This window comes from Gopherus flavomarginatus, chromosome 3, assembly GCF_025201925.1.
Source record: "Gopherus flavomarginatus isolate rGopFla2 chromosome 3, rGopFla2.mat.asm, whole genome shotgun sequence".
Lineage (NCBI taxonomy): Eukaryota > Metazoa > Chordata > Testudines > Testudinidae > Gopherus > Gopherus flavomarginatus.
This window is the reverse complement of record NC_066619.1, coordinates 122,469,180-122,487,356: the sequence shown is the minus strand read 5'-3', so window position 1 is coordinate 122,487,356 and position 18,177 is coordinate 122,469,180. Positions and strand designations below refer to the sequence as shown.

Genomic DNA, 18,177 nt, shown 5'->3' with positions numbered 1-18,177 from the left:
ACCCATCCAGAGGTTTGGAGAGTTAAGAAAGGGTCTCGGTTCCTGGTGCCCCTTAGCTTGGCACAGGCGTCCCAGGAAACATCCTCCTAGCACCAAACTTGGAAGGAACAGCAATTCTGCTGTGTCAGCTGAGCACCCTCCTACGGGGCCTGGAAGAGCCTTCACGAGAGCATCCCCAGCCCTCCAAAGAGTGCATGAGACAGGAAGCGCGGCTGCCCAGAAACTGAAAATAGAGGGGGAGAGAAATCATTTCCCAGTAACTTCTCAGTTCCAGGAATCTGGGGGTCAGCCATCACCACAGCCACAGAGGAACCACAACATACGATTTCTTGTCCTGTTGACAAGTTCGAGAAACATAACCCTGAAGAGAGGGGTTTATGATGTTTGCTCTCTGCCCTTTCTTGTTGCACTGTAACCCTTCCAAAGGAGGCATTATGGGTTTTAGAGAACACAATATATATCCAAAGGGAGATATGTCAAGGCTGTTAGGCCAAAAAGGTGGCCAATGGGCTGTGATTTGGATAGCAATTTTGCATGCACCCTGAGTGCTTGATCCCATTTCTCTTGAAGTGAGAGTTCTACCATGGGAGCAGGAGAAGACTCCTAACCTTTAACTCCCAGTCTCCTCGTTGGCTCACCCAGGTTTCTCCTCTAGGAGCAAGATTCCTCATTTTACTTTGCAGCCTTTGCACAAGAATTGAACAGAGCCACATGAGGCCAAGCCATGTCACAGGAGCGCTAGCTGGCAACCCAGGCCCATGTGTCAGCAAATACCGTTGTTCTGGTTTGTTATCACAAGCAGCGCACGCTTTCTGGATTTCTTGGATTGCTTTTTAAAAGGACTGGAAAAGCCACTGTCTGACCTTGGGCAAGTCTCTGCACCTCTTTGTCTCAGTTTCCCCATCTACAAAACGGGAATAATGATGATACTGCAGTGAAATGTACATGTAACAGTACGCTTTCCTGGATGGACTCTTAGCGGCAATATAGGAATTATCGTAGCTTCTTGGAGCCCTGGTAATGGACCAGGACCCCATTGTGCTAGGGGCTGTACAAACACAGAACAAAAGGACATTCCCTGCCCCAAAGAGCTTACAATTTAAGTATAAAATAAGAGACAGCAGATGAATGCAGACAACGTTCTGTAAGGAAACAATGAGACCGCACTGGTCAGCATGATAGACAGCGGTCACAGCAGATCAGCAGCCTAACTGTTGTCAGGATTTGTGTCGGCACCACTGCAAAGGAGAGTTTTAAGGAGGGATTTGAAGGAAAAAAACTGAAGTGACTTTGTGGATGTTTATGGGGAGCTCCTTGCAAGGGAGAGGCAGGCTCACCTTGATGGGGAATACCTGGCAATGTTTCTTTTGTTTAATTCTAATCAGATCCCCAAAGCCTCCACCTTGCAGGGTTTTCCAGCAGGCTCAGAGTTTGAGATTGTTTAGGGGTGGAAGGAGCTGCCTTCAGTTATGAGCATTTTGTACAGCTCTGAGGGATTGTTAAGGTGACGTGTTGTTTATGCCTGAGGGAGAAATCACAAAAGGCCTTGTTGGGAACACTGAGGGCCTGATTCATCCCTGCAGTATACATGTGTGCACCAGCATTCAAATGCAGTAATGCAGTGGGGAATCAAGCCCTGAACCTTTCACTTTTAACAGAGACAGGATTTTCCATTAGTTCTGTCAGTAGTTGGGAGTTTCTTTCATTCTCTTCTTTTGGATACCCGTAGCCCTAGCTAGCCAGGCTCTCATGCTGAGCTCTGTTATGTTGAGACAAATCTGTGATGTCTGTGGAGTTATTCAAGATGAGACTCTGCTCCCATGGCATAGAAAATCCCACAAGCCTCAGGCTACGTCTACACTACAGGATAAATTTGAATTAGCTTAAACCGATTTTATAAAACAGATATTATAAAGTCGATTGTGCACGTCTACACTAGGCACATTAATTCGGTGGTGTGCGTCCATGGTCCGAGGCTAGCGTTGATTTCTGGAGCGGTGCCCTGTGGGTAGCTACTGTAAAATAATGAGGCCAATAACGTCGATTTGCGTCTACACTAACCCTAATCCGATATAGTAATATCGATTTTAGCATTACTCCTCTCGTTTTGTAGGAGCACAGAAATCGATTTAAAGAGCCCTTTAAATCGATATAAAGAGCAGTGTAGTGTGGACAGGTGCAGCGTTAAATCGATTTAACGCTGTTAAAATTGGTTTAACAGCGTAGTGTAGACCAGGCCTCAGAGACCCTTTGCAATTTCTAGGGACATCCCAGTAGGTCTGGGGATGGAGTTTCCAGATGAGTCTCTGTATTTGTGAATTTAAGCAAGATTTGTAACATTATATCTATCAGTGTTGTTGGGTTTTTCCCTGTTGGGTCAGAAATGAACCAAGTCCAGCAAGGGGATTTCTTGTTAAAGGTCTTTGCTAAGATTTAATTTCTTTCTTTTAAAAGAGAGCCTATGGCTTCTAAACAGCATGCACAGCATGGTGTGTGACCTCTGGTGGCCGCAGCTTTCCGTGACTTTTTCCAAAAGTTACTAGCTTTTTGATTTTTCTCTGCAAAGGAACAACTGAAAATCCATTTGCAGTCCTAGTTAACCCATTTGTGCCTGTGCATGGTTTTGTTTTAAAAAGCCTCCACATCTAGGGAAAGTTAGTGTGACTTTCTCTACAGTTCCTTTTCCCGCTGTAGCTGGTTATATTTAGGTTTAAACAGACGAATTCTCCTTTATTTGTTTTGCTTCCTGTAAAAGGGGCTCCCCCACTTCTCACTGCCCTGAAGTCCTTATTTCCAAGCTCATCAGTTTCCTTGCCTGCAGTCATGATCCTCATCCTTTCAGATGAGGAAGGCTAGACAGGGCTTCCTCCCAGTCTGTTGACACTACCCTTCACTCAGCCAGAGGAGTTGCTGCCTGGTGACATAAGATACAATCTCTCTTCCCAGGAGACCTTCCAGCATCTGCCAGCCTGGAGAACGAAAGCCTCAGGTCCACAGCTGAATCTGGCGTGGGGTCACACAGTTTACAGAGCAGTAGCAATAGTCTCCTTGTAAGTTCAGTCTTCCCCACGTGCCTGCTTTGTACCCAGTTCTCCAGCTAGGGTAGTTAAGGCGTGAGCACGTTGCCTAGTGAACAAGTGGTCCTGTCAGAGCTACAGCCTGAATTCATCCTGGCTCCCAGCCTTTTCATCTAACTACTGACATGGGGTTCACAAATTCTTCCCTCACCTGGACTACATCTTAATAGAGAGCGTGTTTCACAGATCACCTTCCCCTCCCACTGACAGACACATGGACCAGCAACTACTTGCATGGAAAAGAAATACTAGGAAATGTATCAAAGATATTTTTAGCTCTTTTCATGCAGTTTAGCAGCTGGAAACAAGAAGGAGCCAGAACCATGTAACCGGACGGCCCTTCTTGAACTGCAGGTGCTCTATGGAACACAGTTTGGGGCCCCCTGCAATGTGACACTGTGCAGTTTTTTGTGTGTCTTATTCAATAAAAATAAGACCAGTGATTTCCATAAGCTTGCATGTATGTCCAGAGCACAGAAGTGAGACATTAGGGGTTGGGGGTGGGGTGGTTTAACCAGAGCTCTAGTAATGAGCAGTGATGGGGTAGATTCGTATATATATCACTTGACAACTTTGCTAGGTATTATGAAATAACATCACTTAAATGTTTATGTGAATCTGGTCTGGGAGGGGAAAAGGGGGGACTTGAAAGTCACTTTGGCCGTGTTTGTTTCGATGCATTATTTTATAGACTACGTTTCAGTATTTCTCTCTGTTCAAGCCAGACTGGAAATATTGCTCCAACTCGTTCCTTTTGCAAGCTGTGTCTTCAGCTGGAAACTACTTGGGAATCTGTCCATTTAGAAAGGGATCCCTTCATGTCGTTTCAGGGAAGATAGAGAAGATCAGGCCTCCTCCATCCCCGACAACAGAAGGTCCCCTATCCCAGTCTGACTTACTGCCTGACGAGGCTGCAGGATCCCAGAGGCCCAAGAATTTGCTGCAGACCCTCATGGAGGATTATGAAACACACAAAACTAAGAGGCGTGAGAGGATGGATGACAGCAGTGTAAGTACACTCTTCCCTTCCCCTCCTCAGTGTGTGTTTCACAACAGGCAGATCGCTGTGGTTAGTAGGACAAAATTTGGCCTCTTAAAGATCAATTGTTCTGTTGAGAATGATTCGCTGAGTGCCTTAAAGATGTTTAAAGAATTTAAAAAAAACCAAAAACCTGCAGTATCAGTTTATCTGAAGGGGGAGAAATCAATCAATCGTAATGGCAATCGTATAATAATAAACTCTGCATAGTTGCCCTCTGTGATCAGAGGATCACATGTGAATTCACTGCTCGCTGAAATCCTGCAATGAACTATGTAACCGCAGGATGAGCCTTATGGCTCATATCTGTGCACTACAAGTATTCACCCAGCACTCATTAGACTCCCAAAGTCCTCTCCCAGTATGCTGTGGGTTCAGTGTAAGACCTAGGATGGATTCCCTGACGACAATATCTTCTTGGGTTGCTCCAGGATCTGGTTAGGAACTTGTGGAATGGGATCCTGGACTTACAGTGGACAGAATGCTGTTTCCCATTGAGTCTGATCTGTTCTTTCCTACAAGCAGAAAGGGGAAATTGACAAAAATTCTGCTCTGAGTTCTTCATGTAGGTACCTGCCGTTCAAGTTTTTGAACTACCAGCATTGATGTTCAGATGGTCATCAGAATAGGGGAATGGATATAAATTTCATGGCTAATGACTGTCAGACTTCAGATGCATACAGTAAGCAAACTGTTCTCCCATCATTACACTGGGACTTTACCAAGGTGCCGCTCATGACTGTTGTGAGCATAAATGCTGTGTGGGTAGGATAAATGGGTAGTATAAACCCTTACACGTGTATGATTATTGTTAGTGGTTACTATTGGCCGTTGTTTTTTATTTGCTCTAGCACCCACAATGTGCCAGACCCTCTTCAAACACTTCAGAAAAACAATCCCAATCCCAAAAGAACAGACTAACATGGCTCCTACTCTGAAATCCCAATCCAAGGAGCTCATAATAGAAGGGAACCACCTTCTAAGCACTTCCACTAGAGGTTACAGCCCTGTTAAGACTATAGTCTTTAAAGTTCATACTGCAAACAGTAACCTACAGAATATGCTGGATTTTAATCTTTGGTGTTCAACATTATATCAACAGAGTATGAGACTTCAGATTAGAAACAGTGAAATGTAAAAAGATCCCACTCCATTTTTGGTTGTAAGTTAATGCAAAATAGAAGGGTGGGTTTGAAGTGCAGACAGATGTTAGGGTCTGAGCCTGCTCCCACTGAAGTCAATGACAAAACTGCCATTGATTTCAGTGGAGCAGGATCAAGCCCGTAAGCAGGCTTCCCCTGTAGGATGTGAGAGTAGTCTCAGCTCACCTGCTTCCATGGACTTCATCTGACACAAGAAATTTTGCTAACTTGGCTTGTTGCCTTTCTACAGTGAGGACGTCTCAAGAATGAGTTACTCGCCAGTGCCCTCTGCCTCTTTCAGAAGAGGTGACTGTCCAATGGCCTCGATCCCCTGGGTGCAAGTGGATAGTTTTCATTGGGTGTTATTAGGATTTTCCCCTCGTGTGTATTGCTGTGCTAATGCCTGTTGAATTATGCTGTCAAACCTTTCATTCAAGAGATTTGGGGCCTCATTCTTCTCTCACTTTCTCTGGGTATAACCCAGGAGTAACTTCATTTAAGTTAGTGAAGTAAAACCAGCATATGGGAGAGGAGAATCAGTCCCTACGTGGCCTTAATAACTTTGGAGTTTATTTCCATCAGCCTTTTTGCCTTAGATCTTGATATTGTTCAGAAGTTGCTTTGCAAAGAGATGAAGACTGATTGCACGCTTATCATAACCTTTTCCTTGTGGCACTAGTGGGTGCAGGTGACTTATGACTGGAATTCTCTGTCTCCGTCATTACATTGTCCCCTGCTGTATGTGGTTCACCACGTAGCACGCATGAGTGCTGCTACTCTCAGAGAGATGTCATGATGCTGAGGGCCAGACTCTCTGTTCAGTTACACCAGTGCATCTCCACTGAAGTCAGCGGGGTTGCACAGGTGCCTTCTCGAAAAGAAGTTGGCCAAGATTGTCTGTGTTTGAAACACGCTTCTGTGTCTTGACTGAGAACTTTGGTCCAAATGAAGAGCATCACGCCATAGAGAGAGAACTCTGCGTATCACGGTGGCTCAGTGATGATAACACCATTAAAAGCCTCTGTTAATTAGAATTTTTACTGCCATACAATTAGCACCATCAAACAAATTGTGCACCAGATCCTGCACTTGGATAAATTGACGTAGCTCCATTGAAGTTAAAGGAGCTACACCAATTGACCCCCACTAAAGATCTGGCCCAGTTTTATTTTCTTTCTCATGTTCTGGAAGCTCATCTGGAGCCAATTTTTTTTAAAAATATATTTATGTTCCCCTTTCTGCTTGTCTAAAATCCTATCATAGGGCTGTGTTTGTAAGACCAGAGTGAGCCTCCCCTAAACCGCTGGAATGTTTTCTTTCTCCTCCCTATATTTTTCTTTTCTCTTGTATAAACTACTCTGAAAGGGGGGGTTGGGAGGATGAATAAGATATTACAATATAAAGATGTAGCTTTGCCATGCTAAGCTTGCACCGTCCTTAGTTAGAGGCAATATTTTATGTGCCAGGCTAAGCAATAATTATTTAAACAACCACTAGTTCTGATTTGTCAGCAGAGGCTTTTAAAATGCAGTTTCAGGCAAAAGAGAGTAATCTCTGGATCTAATTACATACGAGAGCAACTCATTGAACCATTTTCAAGCGTCTGCAATATACTGAAAAAAAGCATAATTAACTGGCAAACAGGCAGCTGCCATTTTGAAAATCTGATTGTGTAGAGCAGGCCTCTAGCTCGGCTCACCATTTGAATGCAAGGAAAATGAGGGACTTTCTAAATTGTTGGCAGATAAGTTCTATTGGGTCAAATGCTCCTTTCTGCTGGGTAATACAGAAGGGAGCAAAGCTGAACAGACTCCAGTCCCAGTCCCACAAACACTAACTTATGCAAGATGGGACTATTTGTGTGCTTAAAATTAACCACACGCATAAGTCCTGCAGCACATAATAAATAACAGTAGAGTCAGTGTTTGCAGGGTCAGGGCCTTGGGTGCTCCCTGCTCCAGTGGCACAAGAAGGCGCTTTGTTTTGCTCTAATTTCGGTGTGCTGTTGTTCAACATGGCAGCTCCTGTCAGCATTGTCAGCTTTTGTCTTTCAGGTCAGAGCAGACTGCTTTGACAATGGTCAGATCCAGTGTATTTGCCATTTAAAAGACTTCGCACCGTAAGGGGAGAAAATGTTGTTCTCTTTCTCTAGCTGCATCTTCCAAAGAAGAAGCCACTGGGTGGGAGACGATGGGAAGAGGATACCTGATTCGCTGCCAAGCAGCACGACTGAAATAGTTTGACCAATGAGAGTAAACATGATGGCAATTGGCTAAGCAACTTCATTTAAAAACAAATACATTAAAAAACTAACCTTTTAAACAGGTCCAAACTGCTTCAAGTTCTGCTCCTGGTTTTTTTGTTTTGTTTCCAACTTCAACACGTCTTTCAATGTACTAATGCTGGTCTCTTCCTTTCCACCAGTACACCTGTCAATTACTGTCTAGCAAGGTTACTTCCGAGGTACTTTTCAACTGTTTATCTTTGCTTTCTCTTGCATGCTCATTCCACCTGCATGTTGTTTCAGTTTGCATTTCCATGCTGCGTGTCGGTGCTCTTTCACATCAAAATAAGGGTGAGGATGTGTATGGGGGTGGGACCGGGGTCTCAGGGGAGCTAACTGAGGTCACTCTACTGGGGTGAACTGCAAAGAATGGGGCAGACAATCCCCAAAGCTGGTGGATATTCCAATACTTAGATTTACCAACCCAGCACAAAACAGCTTCTATAATACCTCACTGGTTACCCAGAAGCCAACAACACAGTTCCCTTAAAGTAAACCAGCCTCAGGCCTCCACCCAGATACCCAAGTCAAGTATGATGAAGATTACTGAAAATCTTATTCATCATGTAAAAAGTTCTACCCATCCCAAGGGATCAGACACATTATCTGCTGGGTTAATGAATATTCCAGATCTTACCCAAATACATGCTACAGCCAATTCTTATAAATTAAAATAAAATGTATTTAAAAAGAAAAGAGCGAGCACCTTGGGTAAAAGATCAGTATACACACAGACATGAGTAAAGTTCTGAGATTCAGATTCAGGGCAGAGATGGGGAGCTTTGTAGTTTCAGAATTAAGTCCATAGGTTATAGTCCAATGTTTGTATTCAGGGCAGGCCAGTCAGCACTGGGATCTCAGTCCTTATGACTTAGGCTTCCCCTGCATAAAGCCTCAAGCAGATCCGAGATGACAGGACCAGGACCCAGGCCCATTTTGTCAGGGGTGGCTCTATATTTTTTGTCGCCCCAAGTGCAAAAAAAAAAAAAAAAAATTGCCAGAATGCTGCCCCTGGAATTGTGTCACCCCACGCACATGCTTGCTTTGCTGGTGCCTAGAGCCAGTCCTGCATTTTATGCAGTCTCAGGCCTTCTTGTGACAGCCTGGAATCCCTCTATGAATAGTAGACACTCATTTCCTAAAGCATAGTTGGTAATTATCCACACAAGGCAATTGCTTGTTTTTCCACCATTCACAGACGATTGGCTATACATTTCAAAGAGAGATGAATACAGCTATATCCTAGGTTTGCAGTTCATTTAAATGTTAGGAATTTCTTTTGATCTCTGAATTAACAGACTACAGCATAGACAGGGATTGTTGATTACATTGTTGATCTCTACCCATATATATGTAATTATACAAAGGGCTGGTCTACACTACGGGGGGAAATCGATCTAAGATATGGCAACTTCAGCTACGTGAATAACATAGCTGAAGTCGAAGTATCTTAGATCAAATTACCTACCGTCCTCATGGCGCAGGATTGACGTCCGCGGCTCCCTATGTCGACTCCGCTACCGCCGTTCGGGTTGGTGGAGTTCCGGGATCGATAGGAGCTCGTTCGGGGATCGATATATCGAGTCTAGATGAGACGCGATATATCAATCCCCGAGAAATCGATTGCTACCTGCCAATACGGCGGGTAGTGAAGACGTAGCCAAAAACACAAACATTGTCTCCCCATATGTTTTTAAGGGTTGAATTTGAATCATTCATCCTGCAGGATGTGTAACCCTTTCTGATCATGCATCACAGGGGGATATTTCCTCTTATCCAGCGACACCTTTTTTCCCCCCCTTATCCTTGGATTCTAACTACAATTTTCGAGTGATGAAGATTGTAATTAGAGGGATGGCACCAAACCAAAACCCAGGATGGGAACTTTCCTGAGCTTGGGTGAGTTAGCATCCAGATTCAGCTCTGACCTTCCCAGATGAAATCCTCTGTAATGGGCAAGTGTAAAACCTCGGATCCAAACATCCCCAACCTTGGAGAAGTTATGGACCCAGATCCAAATATTCTGATTCTTGCGCCTCTCTAGTGATAGTGTCTTCAATGATATCTACATTTGTACAAAGGATAAACTCACCGACCTTTCCCTCTTTGACAGTATAGCTTCAAATCCCAGTTCCAAGTCACAAAGGAGTTTGGTGACTTCTTCCATAGCCAAATCCATGTCCCTCTCCTGAGTAGTTTGTTCCACCTCACAATATGAGCATTCCCAGCATGCAAGTTCGCGCTATTGACAGCCAAGAGACCCAAGGCTGTAGAAGCAGGGGCATTTTAAGTCAGGATTGAAGTGTATTGACTAAGCATTTAAGGGGATGCTTGCACAGCCCTTACCTCTGCAAAGCATCCCTGAGAGAGACAGCTATGTGGACCTAAGACTCCCCCCAACCCACCCCCCCACACACACTCCCCAGGTAGACAGCGCAGAGGACTCCCCTCACCACACATGCTTTCCTCCTCCTTTTGAGTGTCATTTATGAATGGCCAACATAATATCTGTGTATATGTTGCCTGTAAGAGCTAGTAGAGTTTAGATTTCTGATACATGTGCTTCGGGTGGAGATGTCTATGTGCCTCCCACATGGCATTCGTAATAATCTGATAGTAAGGGCAGGGGCAGGGAGGGAGGCGATAAGTGGGAAAGGAGTGAGAGTTGAAAATTGACTAAGGTGAAAATCTGCGAACTGTAATCCTTGTCACTAAACCTCAACCCTGTGAAATAGCTTTTCAATCCTGGTGTTTCTGGAATAGATTCTCCACTCATTGTGGAGGTCCTTAGCAACACAGCTCTGATCAGTATTAACTGGAGTCCTGTAACACTGCTGAGCTGTGAATATTCCCCATAGTCTGCTGTGGTTTATCCTTCAGAATCCTAGGTTGTACATTAAAAGCACGCCAGACCTTCTTTTGTTGTTCCACTTTTTAAAAGGACTGCTAATAACTGCATGCTTGCATACACCCCCGGTATGGTTATCGTACAAACTTCCAAGTTTTGTCTCGAATGACTACATTACATCAGCAGCTCTAATTCTTAGCGTTCCTTCCACCTACTATACTATAAGGAACACTCTGGGAATGTTTAGTTACAGAGGCAACTGAAAAGTTTGTAAAGGTGACCACTGTACATTTACCAATCACAAAATAGCAAGACAGATTCGTTTTGGTTGCCGTTGACTATGACCACATTCCAACACACTGCACAGCACCAATAACACGTTCTTCTGTTAGGGTTTCCAGATGTAAGTGAGGCTCCCACTGCACTCTGCAGAAGCCCAGTATGTGCATATACTGTAAAAGCAGGAGTTAGCACTAAGTATGTACTGTAAATAAAATATCTTCATGCTGCAGAGTTTTCTTTGCTGGTGCTATTAGCATCTTGTCTGTCTGGCCAATACTCAAGCATTTAACTTTCTGTTGGACAGCTGTGGTGAATTTCTCAAGAGCGGCCACCCTGTCTACTGCATTTGTGCTGGCAGTCACGTGTGCACAGTTCATTCGTGCAAAGGTTTTTTGTGCACAGTCCCTTGTACGCACTGCTGGTAGAACTTACACCCTCAGACTTGATTGGAATGGGTGAGAGAGCACACAAATTGCATTTGCAAGTGTTTGCATGGGAAGAGTTGTGAGAATGTTGCTGGAAGCCTCCTCAATATTTATCAGCATGAAGACTTAAAAACAAACAACTGGATGCCACCATCACCTGTTGGCTTTTCCCCTCACTTGCCTGTAAGCTTTAAGAAGTTGTTAGCATTGAGTGCTAGTCAGTTGATCCATTATTCCAAAGAATGGGGCAAGCTCTAACCACGGTGAGGAAATAAGATCTAACTTTGTTTTGTAGTTTACAAACCCCTCATGCTCACGGAATTACTCCTGATGGCAAAAGTCCTCTTGAATTCACTTGTACAATTAGCTGGAATATAGCTAATCTTCCTAGTCAATTTAGACAATATATGTGAAATCCTGTCCCCACACAAGTCCCTGGGGATTTTGCCATTAACTTCAGGAGTGCCAGGATTTCAGTCTCTCTGCTTGTATGTCATCTCTGAAATCCTTCTGTGTTTAATTCTGTCAAGCTCAGGTCAGCAGCATCAAGAGAGATTCAGCTCCTTCACATCAATATTGCCTCTGCTATGGAGAGAAATTAACTAGGGTTGCAGAATACTAGTCAGTTTCATTTAGTAACAGGTTCTGGAGTGAGATGCAGTGAAACTGAATTCTGTCCTCCCTTGCATTCTTCATCTGCTGGTGCCAATGAGCAAGCAAGTATGGGATAATTCACTATTAAATTTGTTTCTCTCTATCCTCCACTAGGGGACCGGTGGCTAAAGCTTGTACCTGACTATAGTGACTGCTTCAGTCATTTTTTTTTTATCCCGTTAACCATCTACTTTAAAATAAAACTTGGCATTAAAACAATGTTCTGTAACTCTTAAGGTCTCCGAGCTAAACCCCAGCATGTGTGTAGTAAGAGAGGTGAAGAACAGTTTTCACAGTTCTAAATCATTCCAAATATTTATCTGTCCTTTCAACATTTCTGCCATCTGAAATCTCTCTGATTAATGTGACTTTGTGGTCAAATTAGTTTTTCCAAACAGAACATATTTTTACATCACCTGGCTGTTTTCATTAGAACTCTTTCCATTACGAGGAAGCCTTGTCAATTATTCAGCCGAAGCCTGATAGAACCACTCCTCACTTTGTTAACATTATAATCTTTGTGGAGCCTATGTGCCAATTTTAGAGGCAATTCCAGACAAGTGACAAAACCCAGAGAGCAGTAACAGCAAAGGAGATGTCCATTCCTAGTCCTGTTTTTCAGCATGTGTATTTTACATGCAGAATGCGAGTTATCTGGGAGTTAGGCACCCAACTCCTGTAGGGATAAGCCTGTTGTCAGCTCTACTCATGCTGCGCCATGCATGAGTGTAGCCGAGAGCAGAGGGCAAGATTCCAATATCTTGACTTGCATTGATTAGCACCTTACTCCATGAATAGTCCTCTTGACTTAAATCCACTTGCTGGACACTTCAGCATACACCAGTGTTGCCACCCAAAGCCACATAAATGCAGCACGGGGCATATGGTTCCTGACTGTATGCTCCAAATTATAGGTCTTTGCTGCTTGTGCTAAATGAGAATCGCTATGATCTAACGCTAGGACCCAGGCCTATATTTAGAGCTCTGAGTAGCGGGCCAGATTCTGATGTCTTTTCCCCAGCAAGTAGTCCATTTACTTCACTCCATTGCTGGATACTTCTGCAGACGCCAGAGGTCATCAGTGGGAGTAAATAGCTACTCAATTGGAATAGGTGTTTTGGGCCAGAACTGGGTGTATTATGGGCATTCCAAAAAGAAAAAAAAAAGGACCTAGTTCAGCCTGTTTGGGGGCTTCCTTGAGTATCTGACACAGGACTGGTTTGGAGTCCATTTTGCTGTCCATGTCACAGATGTTAGCAGAGAAATTGAGCCGTTCCCAGTTAGGCCGGTGACTTCTTACAGTAGAACCTCAGAGTTACGAACACCTGGGGAATGGAGGTTGTTCGTAACGCTGAACAAAATATGGTTGTTCTTTCAAAAGTTCACACCTGCATATTGACTTAATACAGCTTTGCAAATTTACTCCCCAATGTCCCCTGCCCCATCCCCTCCCTTTCCTCTCCCCTCTGTCCTATTCCCCTATACCCTTCTCTTCCCTCTGCCCTATCCCATCCCCCTACTTTCCCACTGCCTCTTTCCCACCACCCCACCCCCTTCCCTCATTTTCCCTGGCCCTGCCCCACCGCAGGCACTCTCCATAACAGAGTGGTGGCCATGCAGGGTGCCAAGACACACAGATGGGGAAGGTGACCAGCACTAGGAACGAGGAAGTGGCATCCAGCTGCAGAGGCAGTGGCCACCTTCCCTCACCTGGCAGGAGAGGCAGCTCCATCCCCCAGAAAGGTGCCAAGAGGAGATGCAGCATGGGAACAACAGAGCTCCCCTGTGCTCCAGCAGGCCAAGCAGAGCAAGCCCTGCGCAGCTCAGTGCTTGCAGAAATCGGCAGGGCAGTGGCACGTGATCCCATGTGCCACCCACATGCTTTAGCTCTGACTGGGAGGGCAATGCCCTCCCGCACCTCCCCAAAACTACATGTGTGCAGTTGACCAGTGAGTTTGTAACTCTGGTGTTTGTATCGCCACCGTTCTACTGTATCTGATGAGTGTAATGGTAAATATAGAAGGCGTGTTTCACCACTGCGTTAGGCCAATTTTACACCAATGTAATCCTATTGGTTTCAGGGACAGGTGTAAAACTGAAGTGATGTAGTGGTGAATCTGGGCCAGGTTTCTCTTTGGTTTCTCTTCATTGGGAGCTTCCAATGTGGTGGTTAGTTAAAGGGTTAGCTTATGAAAATCTTATCAAAACTTAACAATAAGCTGGTTACCAGTAAATCTATTGATTTATAGAGAATCAGGACTGGCTCCAGCTTTTTTGCCACCCCGAGTGGCAAACGGGAGAAAAAAACAAAAAAACCCAGATGATCGGCGGCACTTTGGCGGCAGCTCAATTGCGCCACTTCAGTCTTCGGCGGCAATTCAGCAGCAGGTCCTTCACTCCCTCTCTTCTCTTCAGCGGCAGCTCAAAGAAGAAGAGAGGGACTGAGGGACCCACCACCAAAGACCCGGACATGCTGCCCCTTTCCATTGGCCGCCCAAAGCACCTGCTTCCTTCCCTGGTGCCTGGAGCTGGCGCTGTAGAGAATAACTCCATGTTCCTCTCTGCCAGAATTCCTTTGATTTATCCTACTCTTCCTTTTAGTGTCCCTTCTTTCTGGACCATTCCCTCTTCTAAAATAATGCAGGGCCAGGTCTTGAAGTCTTTGCTCAGTTTTCCAACAAAAGCTGCCATTGATTTTAACAGGTGAAATGCTGAGGAGAGCTAAGCAATGGAACTGCTGCTCGTCTATTCCACGGCCAGTTTGGGACCATTGTGATCACCTCAGCTGACCTCTGGCAGGCCACGTTGTTCCCCAAAACAATTCCTAGAGCAGATCTTTTAGGAAAAACTTTCAATCTTGATTTTAAAGTTGTCAGTGATGGAGAATCTACCATGACCCTGGTTAAATACGCTCATGTTAAGAATTTATGCCTTATTTCCAGTTTGAATTTGTCTAGCTTCAACTTGCAGCCATTGGATCACTTTAGACCTTTCTCTGCTAGACTGAAGAGCCCATTATTAAATATTTGTTCCCCATTTAGATATGTATAGACTATGCAATCAAATCACCCCTTATCCTTGTTGTTGTTGAACTAAATGGATAAGCTCTTGACTCTGTCATTACATCGTGCATTTTATGATCCTTTAATCATTCTAGTGGCTCTTCAATGAACTCTTTTCATTATTTCAACATCCTTCTTGAATTATGAGCACTGGAACTGGACACAGTTTTTGAGCAGTGGTCGCACCAATCCCAACTGTATAGGCACTTTTCTCCTATTCAGGAGTTCCCTGTTTAGTATCTCAGGATCAAATTAGCTCTTTTCACCACAGTGTCACAACGGGAGCTCAAATTCAACTGATTATCAAGTCGTCATGCACCCCGCCAAATCTTTTGCAGTCTGCTTCCCACATAGAGTCTACACTCTTTGTTCCCACACCCATACATTTGCATTTAGCCATATTAAAAGGTATATTGTTTGCCAGCACCCAGTCTACCCAAGTGACCCAGATTTCTCCGAATCAGTGACCTGTCCTCTTCATTCTTTGCCACTCTCAGTTTTTGTCATCTGCAAACTTTATCAGTGATGATTTTTTCTTCTTCCAGGTCATTGATAAAAGTGTTAAATAGCATAAGGCAGAGAATCGATCCTTGTGGGACCCCAGTGGAAACGCACCTATTTGATGGTGATACCCCATTTACAATTACATTTTGAGACCTATCAGTTAGCCAGTTTTTAATCCATTTAATGTGTGCCGTGACAATATTTTTCATGAAGACTGAAGTCTGAAATATAGTACATCAACAGAGACATTAAAGTCGTTGGAAGCTGGGGTGCCTTTCACTTCTCATTCTTTGGCCCAATGAGAGTTATGACAAAGTTAAAAACTTCAGTAGAGGCTTTGGAGACCAGCTAATAGACATGATGGTTGTTTGCTATCATGCCTCAATACAGTGTTGGTAATTCTCACACAGGGAAAATAAATATCCTGCTTCATCCTCTCCAATGACTAGTCAATCTCTAATACTAATTTTGTATGGTTATAGAAATGCTAGTAACAAAGCTGTAGCGGGAGATGCTATTGGAGCTATGCGAACTTTGGGCCAGATCCTCAGCTGTAGTCATTTACACCAGCTGAGGATCTAGCCCAGTGGGTCTGAAACTTTTGTAATGGTGACCCCTTTCACACAGCAAGCCTCTTCATGCGACCTCCCCCTTATAAATTAAAAACACTTATAAAAATATTGAACACTATTACGAATGCTGGAGGTGGAGCGGGATTCAGGGTGGAAGCTGACAGCTCACAACCCCCCCCACGCAATAACTTCATGACCCCCCAGAGGGGTCACGACCTCCCAGTTTGAGAACCCCGATCTAGCCCATTGTATTTCTTCCTGCCAGCCATGTTCTTTGACTGAGAACAGTGTTCACATATAGTAGATTAGCAGCTTTAAACCAGCGATGAGGAGGAAGAGAGAGAGGAGGGACAAAGGGGACGTAATGGAGGGAAGGCGTTTCTGCTCTGGGGCTTTGGTAGCTTAAAGCTAAAATAGTGCCAATCCAAAGCAGAAATCTTAAACCAAAAGGCCAGATCCTCAGCTGGTTAAAAACCAGCACTGAAGTCAGTGGAACCATGTTTATTTCACACCAGATGAGGATCTGGCCCTAGAACACTGGGACTAAAACAAAATCCATTATGTTTTACATTAGCCTAAAACGCCCAAATTGTGCAATCCTTACTTAAGTAAAACTCTCCTCTACTGCCATGGTGGTTTTGCTCTGATAAGGGCCTCAGGTTTTTGCCCTGAGTTTGGTGTCTTTTGTATTTACTTTTCATATCCTGTTAGAATGTAACTTCTCCTTTACCCTGCAGTTCTCTTTCATCCTCATTCCCATTTTCTCCTGCTTCTGCCACTGCTCAGCGACATTCCCCAGTTTTGAAGCTAAGAAAGCACCAACGTTTATTTCCTATTGTGCTGACGCTGAAAGAGCGACTGTGTTCCTTTTGTCCTTCTGAACAAGTTGTCAAGAAAACCTGGGCAGTGGTGCTGAACCCCTTCGAGATCTTGTCCGAGGGCATGGTTTATGCAGTCAGAATCCCTGACACCTCATTTGACCCATAAGTCCCCAGCTTTGTAGCTGCAGCAGAATCAATATGGCATTAGCGGCTGTAGTGTCTCTGTGGAGTTTTATGCAAGAAATGGTGTGGGGTTTTATCTTGTAAACATATTGGTGGGCGTGTAAGCATCACCTCCCTCTGCTGGATGGAATCAGACCTGCTTCCATTTGAATGGTCTTGCCTTCTAATGGTTTACAAAGAGGCTATAAGTAGCTTTATGCAGATCTTCAGTAATATAACATTCCAGTAAACCTGGACTGAGTTTTGGGCACAAATAGTCCCTCCCCATCGCTGCCAGGAAAGGTGATACGATTTCAACTCAATAGTGCGTGTGCTGGCTTAGTTTCACCTTGAGTTTTGGGGTTTGTTGATCCACCAGCTCAAAAGAAATTAGAGGGCATGCAAACTACATGGCACAAAGCTTTGCCAAACCCCTTCTTTCCCCAAACTGCTGAGTGTCCCTGAGCTCTAAATGAACGTTTGAATCCTAGTGTTAGACCACAGAGAATATACTCCTTTAGCACACGTAGCAATGATTTGTAGCTGGCTGTCAGGAGTTGTAGGCTCCTTACTGCATATATGCAGCCTAGCTAGAGACCTTGACATCTGTGAACGAGTGCAATCATGGATTGTTACAAGTTGCAAGACCAAATAACCTCTACTCACCCACCAACTGGCAGCTAGGTTACCTTCAGATGCTCTTTGTAGCTAGTATCCTCATTCTTACATTCAGATATTTGTAATCAGATTGGAACCCTAGTGTGCTGGGCTGTCTATAGACATACCATAACACAATCCCAGCCCCAGAGGCTGGACAGTCTGTGCAATGCCAAGACGTGCCATATATGTGTAGAACACACTGGTGGGGCGGGGGACAGCGAGGGTGACAGTAATAGGAATACAGGGCTGCATGCACTAGCTAACCTGGACGCTTTAGCGGCATCATGGTTGATTTGGATTTTTTTAACCTAAATCTATAATCCCCTTGAAAATGTTTCTCGTGTTGAAAGCCCCTAGAAGCCATTGAGCAATTTTCCATTGATTTCAGTGGGCTTTGGATCAGGTTCAAACTTAAGCTCACCCATGTGGTTCTTGTCTGGCATTGGTTAAGCCTAGGAACGTTCTAAAAGGTTTGGTGAGACGTGGAGAAGTCAGGACAAACAGCATGCTGAAGGAAGGATCTGATGGAGTATGTCTGAGATTTCCTTTTATTCCCCAAGGGGGAAATTCACCCTTGTGCCGGTGGCAAAGACCGGGCCTGTGTATCACATCATCCTCTTTAGGCATGTAATGTGTGGTTCTTTC

General features: G+C 44.3%; 1 protein-coding gene across 5 annotated transcripts in view; it reads left to right on the top strand.

The window, feature by feature from the left end:
• The window catches only part of PALM2AKAP2 (PALM2 and AKAP2 fusion), a 526,924-nt gene that overhangs the window by 505,354 nt on the left and 3,393 nt on the right, over positions 1-18,177 (top strand). For 3 of the 5 annotated variants that reach the window (XM_050943033.1, XM_050943035.1, XM_050943036.1), the window contains 2 exons: positions 3,908-4,086; positions 7,683-7,721. The exons of 1 other annotated variant lie outside the window; for it this stretch is intronic. In XM_050943033.1, coding sequence (XP_050798990.1) covers positions 3,908-4,086; positions 7,683-7,721 — 218 coding nt within the window. The remainder of the gene's footprint in view (positions 1-3,907; positions 4,087-7,682; positions 7,722-18,177) is intronic. One more of the 5 variants, XM_050943031.1, reaches the window with a different exon arrangement.